At 45.2% G+C, this 12,777-nt stretch overlaps 1 protein-coding gene across 2 annotated transcripts in view; it reads left to right on the top strand.

Moving 5' to 3' along the window:
• The window catches only part of CCDC77 (coiled-coil domain containing 77), a 44,387-nt gene that overhangs the window by 19,316 nt on the left and 12,294 nt on the right, over window positions 1–12,777 (top strand). For both annotated transcript variants that reach the window (XM_070409508.1, XM_070409507.1), the window contains 4 exons: window positions 4,281–4,377; window positions 6,389–6,461; window positions 9,775–9,866; window positions 11,331–11,479. In XM_070409508.1, coding sequence (XP_070265609.1) covers window positions 4,281–4,377; window positions 6,389–6,461; window positions 9,775–9,866; window positions 11,331–11,479 — 411 coding nt within the window. The remainder of the gene's footprint in view (window positions 1–4,280; window positions 4,378–6,388; window positions 6,462–9,774; window positions 9,867–11,330; window positions 11,480–12,777) is intronic.

Below are 12,777 nucleotides of genomic sequence, written 5' to 3'. Positions count from 1 at the left end.
TGTCACTTGATATATGGGTCAGAGCATTATTCAAAAGTATGGAACATGTTTTCTCCAGAACCTGAAGAGTCCTTCTCAGCATTATACTTCCTTCTTGGTGATGGTAGGTGTGAGATGCAGTAATTTTTCCTTTACTTTGAAGGGAATGTTCTGGCATGCATAGAGTGGACCCCTAAAACTTCACTGATGTGCTTTGTAAGGTTACGTCAGACCTTCTGGAGCACATGTATCTTACCAAGGTTCTAATGCATTTGCCATTTCTTTTAATTTTTTTTTTTTTAGTGATTTCAGAGAGGAAGGGAGGGAGTGATGGAAACATCAGTGGTGAGAGAGAATAATTGCTTGGCTGGTTGCCTCCTGCAGGCCCCCTACTGGGGATCAAGCCCACAACCCAGGCATGTGCCCAGACTGGGAATCGAACCTTGACCTCCTGGTTCATAGGTCAGTGCTCAACTACTGAACCACACCAGCTGGGCACCATTTCTTGTCTATCCAGTCTGATTTAATATATCACCAATAGTGAACTAATGTAATCTATAGCAGCGGTCACCAACTGGTGATCCATGGCCCACTGGTGGTCCGTGAGGTCCGAAAGGTTGGCGACCACTGATCTATAGGATGGTCAGATCTTGGTCGCTTTGGACGGATTTGATAGAGAGCAGAAAAGACTTGGTCCTAGAGAAAGACTACAAAGGTACACTATTTTTCATCACACATGAGTGAGAACTGCTTATGGTCCTGTTAGGAATGGGTAGGAATACATGAGCTTAATCAGTAGCCAATTACCATATATCTAAAACCAAGTTAATCTGCTATAGCAAAAATAATACATTGAGCATAGTTACTGAATTGGGACCGACTTTGTAGTTGTCTACTATTATCAGTCTGGTTTTGCATAGGTCATACTTGTGAATGAAATGAGGGTTTGATGGAGGCCTTCACCTGTACATTCTTTGGATCTTTATTTACCATCTTGGGGTGAGGAAAGGGCAGTTACAGAGGCTTCCAACTTAGCATAACCCAGAAGCCAAAAAAACAATTTGGAGGTTTGGCAACTACCAAATATGTTCATTCCACTTACTCATATGGAGATGGGGAAAATGATCACTGATTGAGCCTGGATCCAGTGGACCCATTGTGAGCTGGACCTGGACTAAAATTCCATTTATTACATGGTTCCCATATGCCCTAGTGCCATGATAATGCTTCAAGTCACCAGGTATCAATGTTAGCTCAGACCATATATCTAGCAATCTTTGAAATGCCTGGGTATTTCTTTTTCCCCGTTGTACAATTACTTGAATAAATGGCCATAAGCCCTTTGGGGAAGGACCAGGGAAATCGTTATCATGTACACTTGCTTTGGTGTCACTGGGTGACCCAGTTCATCTTTCAGGTCATAGTCTCTGGGTCTTAAAACTGGCTGAGGTGTGGAAAATGGAGATTGTGATTTTACATAGGACACCATGAACAGACTCCCTCCCTCTTTGATTTATTTCAGTTGTTTAAGTTATATCCTGTTTGCCTGTTGAGCCCTCCCATCTGTTTTGCTGCTAAGAGTATTATGTTCCATAAATCATCTCTATATCACTGGCTCTGAAAACTCAGTTTAGAGTTTGTTTGTCTTTATATATAAAAGCCTAAGCGACTGTTCAACTGTTTGACCGGTAGCTTGATGCGCTCTGACCAGCTGGAGGCAGATGCTCAATGCACAGGCATGGAAACAGGGAACAGACTAATGAATCTCAGAGGGGAGGGTGGGAAGAGATTAACCAAATATCTTATATGCATACTAGAGGCCCAGTGCGTGGATTCATGCACCGGTGGGGTCACTCGGCCTGGCCTGCAGGGATCGGGTTGAAACCGGCCCAGTGCATGGATTCGTGCACTGGTGGGGTACCTTGGCCTGGCCTGTGTGGATCAGGCCAAAACTGGCAGTCTGACATCCCCCGGGGGGTCCCAGATTGTGAGAGGGCACAGGCCAGGCCGAGGGACCCCACAAGTGCACGAATCCATGCACCGGGCCTCTAGTCTGATATAAACTGTCTTAGGTTGGGTTCCCTGGAAAACATACTCTGCAATGGAAATTTACTTGCAGGAGATTTATTGGGGAGTGTTTTCAAGAATAACTACTTATGAGGTAATAAGGAAAGTTTGGGCAGAAGTTGAACTGTGATTCAATTACAGCTGACTCAGCCAATGCCACAGGGTATCTCAATATCCTGAATTAAGATAAGGGGATTGGGCTTTTGTACCCCTCCTTAGCGAGGCACTGGGTGCAGACTGTCCTTTGGCTAAGGCAGTCCCCCTTGACTGATGTCAGTTCTGGAGAGAGATTCAGCTGTGAGCATCAGCCTGTAGTACGGCTGATAGTTAGGAGAATCTACACTAATAAAAGAGAAACATGGTAATTAGCGTATGACCGCTACCCTTTTCATTGGCTAATCAGTGAGTACATGCAAATTAACTGTCAGCCAAGATGGCGGCCGGCAGCCAGGCACTGAAGCGAGCATGAGGCTTGCATGCTGCGGACTCCAACGTTCCCGCCTCACTTGCCAGCCTCTCAACTGTAACTCTAAGCAACTATGTACTATGTTGCAAATAAGAAGATAAACAAAACACCAGAAACCAGCCTGACTGAAAGCCAGCCGGACCGAAACATTGAATCCATGTTTTCAGCAGCGAGGCCTCAGCGCTAAAGCTGGCCCAGAATAAAAAAAAGAAAAGAAAAGAAAACAAGGAGTGGTTGGAAGCTTTAGTCACTTGCCAGCTGGAAAACAGCCCTCAGCCCCTCACCCAGGCTGGCCAGTCACCCCAGTGGGGACCCCCACCCTGATCCAGGACACTCTTCAGGGCAAACCAGCCAGCCCCTACCCATGCACCAGGCCTCTATCCTATATAGTAAAAGGGTAATATGCCTCCCGGCACCGGGATCAGCGTGACAGGGGGCAGCGCCCAAATCCCCTGATCAGCCCTGCTCTGTGCCTGATAGGGGGGAGCTCCCCAATCCCCTGATTGCCCTGCAGCTCTGTGTTTGACAGGGTGCAGCACACCAACCCCCTGATCGGCCCTGCTCTGTGGATGATAGAGGGTGGCGCCCCAACCCCCCTCCACGGGCCCTGCTCTGTGTGTGACAGGGTAGAGCCATAACCTCCCCATTGGCCCTGCCCTGAGTGTGACAGGGTGCAGCGCCCCAACCCCCTGATCCGCCCTGCTCTGTGTGTGGCAAGGGGCGGTGCCCCAACTCCCCTATCGGCCCTACTCTGTGCATGACAGGAGGGAGCTCCCCAACCCCAATTGACCCTGCTCTGTGTGTGACAGGGTACGGAGCCCCAACCCCCCTGATGGGCCCTGCTCTGTGAGTGACGGGGCAGCACCCCAACCCCCTGATGGGCCCTGCTCTGTGAGTGACAGGGGGCAACGCCCCAACCCCCTGATCGGCCCTGCTCTGTGCGTGACAGGGGGTGGCGCTGCAACCTCCCCATCGACCCTGCCTTGAGTGTGACAGGGGGCGGTGCCCCAACCCCCCAATCAGCCCTACCCTGAGCGTGACTGAGGGTGGCATCGCAACCTCCCAATCTGCCCTGCTCTGTGCATGATGGGGCAGCGCCCCAACTCCCCAATCGGCCCTGCTCTGAGCCTGACCAGGGGCTGCACCTAGGGATTGGGCCTGCCCTCTGCCACCCGGGAGCAGGCCTAAGCCAGCAGGTCGTTATCTCCCAAGGGGTCCCAGACTGTGAGAGGGCACAGGCAGGGCTGGGGGACCCCCCTCCCCCCGCCCCCCGAGTGCACAAATTTTTGTGCACCGGGCCTCTAGTCCTATATAATAAAAGGCTAATATGCAAATTGTCCCCTCAACTGGGAGTTCAACCTGGGGGTGGGGCTGGCCAACCTCCCACATCCCCTCCACCCAGCCGGCCAGGCCTGATGGGCCCTGATCAGAGTGGGCCAGCCAGACTCCCCCCCCCAACCCCCGTGCACAAATTCGTGCACCAAGCCTCTAGTGAACTTATATCAGTCCTGAAGAGGAGCAATGTGCCTACCACCCACAACAGTGCTTTTCTAGAACCAACTAAGAAATTAGTTTCTGGCCCCTTCTCTCTGAATTCCTAAGTATAAGTACCTGATGTTTTCAAAATTAGTGCTGAGGTCTAAATAAATCCTATTCAATTTTAGTTTGAGGTTATCATTATTTAAACAAGTAAGTCAGAAGGGAGATCCTTTAAAAAAATTTACTTACTCTGGATATAATGTGTGCTTACTCTTTATGAGAATTACAGGGAGCTAGAAGACAAGAGAAAGATTCAGAATCTCTTGGCCCTTGTGGGAACAGACACTGGAGAAGTGACCTATTTTTATAAGGAGCCTCCCAACAAAGTAAGTAATCTTTGGTATAGATAGCATGGTAAACATGGCTTTAACAAACTATGGTCTTGGGTCCATAATCAGAGATATTTTGGTGCTTGCTAAAGAAGTTAGAAGGAGAATTAGTTATCATATTCCCATGTCTACATAAGTTCTCAAAGCATTTTCTATATAGTTACAAAATGCTTTTTTATTTTATTCTTTTACTTCAAAATTTTTGGAAAGTAGCATTATTTACCCATTTCACTACTTGGAAATCTGAAGCACAGAGGAGTAGATGTTTTAGATGAGATAAGAAAGGAAAATTGGTTGTTTTGTGGTGGTTTTTTAATCCTCACCGAGGATATTTTTTTCATTGATTTTTAGAGAGAGGGAAGGGAGGGGAAGAGACAGAGAGAGAAACATTGATGTGAGAAAGACACACTGATTGGTTGCCTCCCACACACACCACTTACCAGAGTCAGGGATCGAGCCTGCAACTGAGGTATGTGTCCTTGACTGGAATCGAACCTGGGACCCTTTTGTCCATGGGCTGACACTCTATCCACTGAGACAAACTGGCTAGGGCCAGACTTAAGTTTCAATACTCAAGTTTCTTTATTAATCTTTGTTTATGCTGACTATAAAAATAATGCATGGTCTTTATTAAAAATAAACACAGAAATCTATCATAAAAATGGCAGTCTCCCATATTGTAAACATTCCATTCATATAGGAATATATGTGTATATACCAGTGATAGCGAACCTTTTGAGCTCGGCGTGTCAGCATTTTGAAAAACCCTAACTTAACTCTGGTGCCGTGTCACATATAGAAATTTTTTGTTATTTGCAACCATAGTAAAACAAAGATTTATATTTTTGACATTTATTTTATATATTTAAATGCCATTTAACAAAAAAAAATCAACCAAAAAAATGAGTTCACGTGTCACCTCTGACATGCATGTCATAGGTTCGCCATCACTGGTATATACTATTTCCTTTTTTTTACTTCTCTAAACAGTGCCCCAGTGAGCATCTTTATCCATATCTACATATGTATACTTCTCTGTTTCCATTACTTTCCTAAAGGCCCTTGTCAAAGACCACTTTTTATTTTTTTTTATTTTTATTTTTTAAATATATTTTATTGATTTTCCACAGAGAGGAAGGGAGAGAGACAGAGAGCCAGAAACATCGATGAGAGAGAAACATCGATCAGCTGCCTCCTGCATATCTCCCACTGGGGATGTGCCTGCAACCCAGGTACATGCCCCTGACCGGAATCAAATCTGGGACCCTTCAGTTCGCAAGCCGACTCTCTATCCACTGAGCCACACCGGCTTTGGCAAAGACCACTTTTTAAAAAAATATTTTTTTTGCCCAGGCCAGTTTGGCTTGATGGATAGAGCGTTGGCCTGCGGACTGAAGGGTCCCAGGTTCGATTCCAGTCAAGGGCACATGCCTGGGTTTCGGGCTTGGTCCAACCTGCAGGAGGCAGCCAATCAATGATTCCCTCTCATCATTGATGTTTCTATCTCTTCCTCTCCCTTCCTCTCTGAAATCAATAAAAAAAAATATTTTTTTTATTGATTTCAGAGAGGAAGGGAGAAGGAGGGAGAGATAGGAATATCAGTGATGAGAGAGAATCATTGATCGGCTTCCTCTTGCCCAGCCTCCACCGGGACATGTGCCCTGACCGGGAATCAAACCGTGACCTCCTGGTTTCCTAGGTCGATGCTCAACTACTGAGCCATACCAGCCAGGCAAAGACCACTTTTTAAAAAACCAGATATTACGAAATTATCCTGAAGGTTTTCTTTATTTTATTTTTTTTTAGTTTATATTACCAACACTGGGTTTTATCTAGTTTGTTACTTTGTCCACTTTGATCTCATATGTGTGACATTCCTATGTGAGTATATCAATTTTGACCAGTTTAATTTATGAATAGTGCTGATCTGTGGCACTAAAGCTCAAAAGTAAAACATTACATATATAGAAAGACTATTTCTTTACTTTTTTTTTTTTTGCTTTTTCAGGTCAGCATTCTCCAAAAGACTATCCAGACTGTAGATATTTGTGAACAGAATGAATCTTCAGCTTTCAAAGCAGGTACCAACTATATTATAAATTCTCACTGGTGTAGAATTCAGAAACACAGTGCAAATAATTAGGATTTTTTTCTTACTATACAGTGATAATGAATGTTTATAATAATGCCTCTTGGTAAGCTTGAGGTTGTTTTGTATTTTTTTTTTTTTTTACCTTTCCATGATATTTTTGTTTGTTTATTTAATTATTTTTATTTATTGATTTTAGAGAGGGGGGAAGGGAGAGAAAGAGAGAGAAACATCAACCTGTTGTTCCACTTATTTATGCATTCATTGGTTGCTTCTTTTATGTGCCCAACTGGGGATTGAACCCACAACCTTGGCGTATTGGGCCAACACTCTAACTGAGCTACCTGGCCAGAGCTCCATGATGTTTCAATGGAGTAGAAATAAAGAATATATAATTGCCCCAGCTGGTTTGGCTCAGTAGATAGAGCGTCAACCTGTGGACTGAAGGGGCCCAGGTTCAATTCTGGCCAAGGGTACATGCCCATGTTTCCGGCTTGGTCCCCAGTGTGGGGCCTGCAGGAGGCAGTTGATCAATGATTCTCTCTCATCATTAATGTTTCTATCTCTCTCCTCTTCTCCTTTCCTCTCTGAAATCAATAAAGGTATTTTAAAAAAAAAAAATAATGTATATAATGCTTATAGTGACAAGTTATAAAACAGACTTAGACAACTTCTGGAAGCAGAGTATTACTTAGCCTCTCTAAGCCTCAGTCATCTTATCACTCTCTTTTAATGAAAATCTTAATTTTCTTCTTATTATTGATATACTAGAGGCCCAGTGCACGAATTTGTGCACGGGTGAGGTCCAGCCAGTCCGCCCCAATCGGGGTCGATTGGGCCGGATCGGCCTTGGGGAGGGACCGGGTGGTTTGCCTGCCTGCCCTGCCCCCGATTTGGGGGGGGGGGGGCCCTGGTTGAACTCCCAGTCAAAGGGACAATTTGCATATTAGCCTTTTATTATATAGGATAATTTAAAATATATCATTATATTAGTTTCAAGTGTACAACATAATGGTTTGATATTTCTATATATTACAAGATGATTACAACAGTAAGTCTAGTTAACATCCATCATCACACATAGTTACAAATTTTCTTATGGTGAGTTCTTTTAAGATTTATTCTCTTAGCATGGGCTTCTTGAATTATCCAAGGAATTAAATTTTGTTCTGTACAATTTTAGTGTTGCTTTTTAAAATATCCTATATAATAAAACCCTAATAATGCAAATCGATCAAACAATGGAACGACCAGTTGCTATGATGCTCACTGACCACCAGGGGGCAAACGCTCAACGCAGGAGCTGCCCCCTGGTGGTCAGTGTGCTCCCACAGCTGGAGCGCTGCTCAGCCAGAAGCCGGGCTCACAGCTGGTGAGCGCAGCAGTGGTTGTGGGAGCTTTTCCTGCCTCCACGGCAGTGCTAAGGAGCAGCAAGCCAAGCAGTAAGGATTGAGCAGGCAGGCAGTTAGGAGTGAGGGGTCCCAGATTACATTGGGACATCCTCCAAGGGGTTCCGGATTGCGAGAGGGTAGAGGCTGGGCTGATGGACCTCCCTCCCCTGCACAAATTTTGTGCATTGGGCCTCTAGTATCTATAATAATAAAAGCATAATATGCTAATTAGACCAGATAGCCAAACGACCTTCTGGACATCATTCCGACGTCCTTCCTGACAAAGCCGCAGCAGCAGGGGCCGAGGCAGAGGCGGTTAGGGGCGATCAGGCAGGCAGGCGAGCAGTTAGGGGTGACCATATAGTATGTATATGCTTTCTGATTTCAGAGAGGAAGGGAGAGGGAGAGGGAGAGGGAGAGAGAGAAAAACATCAATGATGAGAGAGAATCATTGATTGGCTGCCTCCTGCACACCCCCTACTGGGGATGTGCCCGCAACCAATGTTGTGACGGGGGCAGCGCCCAAACCCCCTGATCAGCCCTGCTCTGTGCCTGATAGGGGGGAGCTCCCCAACCCCCTGATCGCCCTGTGGCTCTGTGTGTGACAGGGGGTGGGGCCACAACCTCTCTATCCGCCCTGCTCTGTTCATGACAGGGGAAGGCGCCCCAACCCCCTGATCAGCCCTGCTCTGTGCCTGATAGGGGGAGCTCCCCAATCCCCTGATTGCCCTGCGGCTCTGTGTGTGACAGGGGGGAGCTCCCCAACCCCCTGATTGGCCCTGCTCTGTGAGTGACGGGGGCAGCGCCCCAACCCCCTGATCGGCCCTGCTCTGTGTGTAACAGGGGGTGGCGCCGCAACCTCCCCATCAACCCTGCCTTGAGTGTGACAGGGGGCGGTGCCCCAACCCCCCAATCAGCCCTACCCTGAGCGTGACTGAGGGTGGCATCGCAACCTCCCGTTCTGCCCTGCTCTGTGCATGACGGGGCGGCGCCCCAACTCCCCAGTCGGCCCTGCTCTGAGCCTGACCAGGGGCTGCACCTAGGGATTGGGCCTGCCCTCTGCCACCTGGGAGCAGGCCTAAGCCAGCAGGTCATTATCTCCTGAGGGGTCCCAGACTGCAAGAGGGCACAGGCCGGGCTGGGGACCCCCCCTCCCCCAGTGCACAAATTTTTGTGCACCGTGCCTCTAGTATGTATATGCTTTCTGATTTCAGAGAGGAAGGGAGAGGGAGAGGGAGAGGGAGAGAGAGAGAGAGAAACATCAATGATGAGAGAGAATCATTGATTGGCTGCCTCCTGCACACCCCCTACTGGGGATGTGCCCGCAACCAAGGTATATGCCCTTGGCTGGAATCAAACCTGGGACCCTTCAGTCCACAGTCCGACGCTCTATCCACTGAACCAAACCGGTTAGGGCTGCACACCCTCTATTGAGGATCAAGCTCAGAACCCGGGCATGTGCCCTGACTGGGAATTGAACTGTGACCTCCTAGTTCGTAGGTCATTGCTCAACCACTGAGCTACACCAGCTGTGCAGTGTTGCTTATTTTAACAATAATTTTAAAAACTGGGTGTTACATCATAATCAAAATGTTTAGATTTTGTTTTTTTTTATTCCTTGCCCTTTCTGATTAAGATTTTGCAAAGAAAATAGACACAGCCTCAAAGGAAAATTTAGTAGTTTGTTCTTCAGAAAGATGGATATTATTATCCAGGTGACATCCGAGCGGAGTTCCCTTATAGAGACTCCTATTTGAAAAATTAAGCACTAAAGTTATTGTATGTTTTCCTTTTTCTACCTTTCCTTCTCTTTTAGGTAAAGGAAACCGAACTCCTCTGCAAAAATAATGCTGAACTTGAAGAGGAAAACAAAAGCTAAATAAAGATCTGTATTATTTTTGTTTTCTATTTTAGATTCTAAAGTGAGCAAAAGAAAACCAGCAATGAGAGAGAAGGAAGAACGTTCTGAGAAGTACCAAAGAGACATACAAACACTCATCCTACAGGTAAAGAATTTATTTTGACAGATCAGAGCAGTTTCTACCCATGAGCTTAGCTTTGCGTACCACGCCTTCACTGCCATGTAAGTATCTCCTTGCACACATGTTATATCTAGGCATCATGTGATTAAGAAAACTGAGGTTATTCCTACTTTACAGAAAATAATTATTTTGTATTAACCATTCTAGAGATGTTACTCTGAATCTTCATTTCACTCAGCTTGTATGCTAGGCCCTACAGAACAAAACCATCATACAGTAAGCATTCCCTTTATGGTTGCCTGAGGGATACACAGAGTAGTTGCAGTTGTGCTGATAGATCAGCCTTTGGGAGGTATATAAATTTATTGAGTGTGTGTGTTCTAAATCTGGGAAAGTCACGAATCATCCTCTCACTACCTAGCAATACTCTGTCATTTTAACCATGATTTTCATCTACTTATGCTCAAGTTCCTGTCCTTATTGGGGGAGGGGGGAGGATCTATTGATTTAAATGACAGTTTCTGTCTTTGGCTAGTACTGTATCTCCATTTGTTGTCAGTCAGCCAGACTCAGAGAAGAAAGGAAATTACATTAAACTCATTTTGGTCCACTTTTTAGATGAAAAAAACAAAAGAATCATTCTGTTTCTGTGCAACTAGGGAGTATTTAAAAGGAGACAATGCTAAAAATTTAAAAGAGGAGATAGTGAAGAGGTGAGAATCTTAGGGTAGGGGAAACAGGGCTTTCATGCTTTCTCTGTGTGATGCAAATGCTTTGCTCTGTGTGAACAGTCTGCCCTTGTGTAGCCTAACCACATTTACAAGTCACTAAATAAAGAGGAGTGCCTGTTGAGGATTTTCTTCTATTTGTTTTGCTGCTCTGCTTTTGTTTTTTTTTTATCTATGGGTTGTTGTTTTTGTGTAAATCCGCACTGGAGGGAGTGAAGGAGGGGAAGAGAGAGAAAAACATCAATGTGAGAGAGACACATCTATTGGTTCCCTCCTGCACACACCTGACCAGGCCAGAGATGGAACCTGCAACCCAGGTATGTGCCCTTCACCAGGAATTGAACTTGAGACCCTTCAGTGGATGGGCGGACCCTCTAACCACTGAGTAATGCCTGCGAGGGTTGTTTGGGGAGGCGGGGTTGTTTGTTTTTTAAATTTTTCTGGAGAATGGCTCACTTTTAGAGATAAGGACTAAGAGGGAGCAGGGAAGAGTGGATACCTTGCCCTAGCTGGTTTGGCTCAATGGATAGAGCATCAGCCTGCAGACTGAAGGGTCCCAGGTTCGATTCTGGCCAAGGGCACTGCCTGGGTTGCAGGCTCAATCCCTAGTAGGGGGCGTGCAGGAGACAGCCAGTCAATGATTCTCTCTCATCATTGATGTTTCAATCTCTCCCTCTCCCTTCCTCTCTAAAATCAATAAAATATATTTAAAAAAAAAAAAAAAAAAGAGTGGGTACCTCACCCTTTCTGGCCTGTCTAGGTGGAAGCCCTGCAGGCTCAGCTGGAAGAACAAACCAAGCTTTCTAGAGAGCAAGTTGAAGGGCTCATGGAGGATAGACGGATCCGCATTGAGGAAATACAGGTTCATCACCAAAGAAATCAGGACAAAATCAAAGAGCTTACCAAAAAGTGAGTGTTGAAGAAAGCTGTACCTAACAGATTTTTAAATTTTTCTGAGTGGCTTTAAAGTTAACAGTCCTATCCTTTTAGCAGCATAGTGTCATAGAACTGACAGGGACCTTGAAAAAATTGCCTTTATCAGACACCCCTGCGCCTAGGTAGGTAGGGATCCAGGCTTTTCTAGGAATGCTGTTCTTCTCTTGAAGAGCTGGTGGGTACGTATTTCACATGCTTAATTTAACCCATTTTAGTACTTCAGCTTGATCTTAGTGATTAAGAACTGTACTTTATCCACTGATATGTTATCTGACAATATAGTAGAGCCCTTTTCTTTTATTTGGTCCTTCATGAATCTGGGAAAGCGTGACTTTACATTGTCTCTGTACTCACTGCTTTTGTTTCTTACCTGCCTGCCTTTCCTCACCTTTCTGTAATGTGGTTTCATCCCCATCCTTTTCTAAGCATACCCTTTCTAGGGTCATCACTGACTTCTTCATTTCTCTGGCCAGTTCTCTTTTTTTTTATGATTTTATTTTTTTTTAATTTTTTTTATTGCTTTCAGAGAGGAAGGGAGAGGGAGAGAGAGATAGAAACATCAATGATGAGAATCGTTGATTGGCTGCCTTTTGCATGTCCCCTGCTGGGGATTGAGCCTGCAACCCGAGCATGTGCCCTTGACCAGAATCGAACCCGGACACTTCAGTCCCCAGGCCGATGCTTTATCCACTTAGCCAAACTGCCTAGGGCTGACCAATTATCTCTTTACAGTCCTCATTGTAATTAGTATCTTTTTGCATATTTGGAACCTTCCATAACTCTGTCTTTGAAATTAATCTCTTTTGATATCTGTAACACCTGTCTTTTTTGGTTCTTCTAACCTATCTAATCCTTCTCAGCGTTTTTTTGGTCTGGTTCCAGTGGCCTGACCTGTGCTCTAAAGTCATCTTCAGTTGAATATGTTTGAACACCTCAAATTGACCATGAAACCAATCTGTTGTGTGTTGTTTTTTTTTCCCAACAAGCACCCCTTCCCCCATCTCAAACCTCCCACTTCATTCTCTTTCCCATTTAGTTTAATGACATCACATCCAGTTTCCCAGGCTTGAAACTTCAGGATTATCTTCAACTCTTCACTCTTATTCCCTAATTCCAGGCCCTATTGAGTGCAAGTCTAAGAAGCCTCTCAAATCATTCTCTGCCTTTTCATTCTTACCATATTGGTTCAAGTTATATTCCTGTTTATAGTGTTGAAATAATCTAAGTGTTCTTCCTAGCATTGGTCTCTTTGTATTCATTCTATAGTCTTC

Source organism: Myotis yumanensis, unplaced genomic scaffold, assembly GCF_028538775.1.
Source record: "Myotis yumanensis isolate MYYU_CA2020_CCGP unplaced genomic scaffold, mMyoYum1.0.hap1 SCAF_3, whole genome shotgun sequence".
Taxonomy (NCBI): Eukaryota; Metazoa; Chordata; class Mammalia; order Chiroptera; family Vespertilionidae; genus Myotis; species Myotis yumanensis.
The sequence above is the reverse complement of the archived record's forward strand: the minus strand, read 5'-3'. Positions and strand labels throughout refer to the sequence as shown.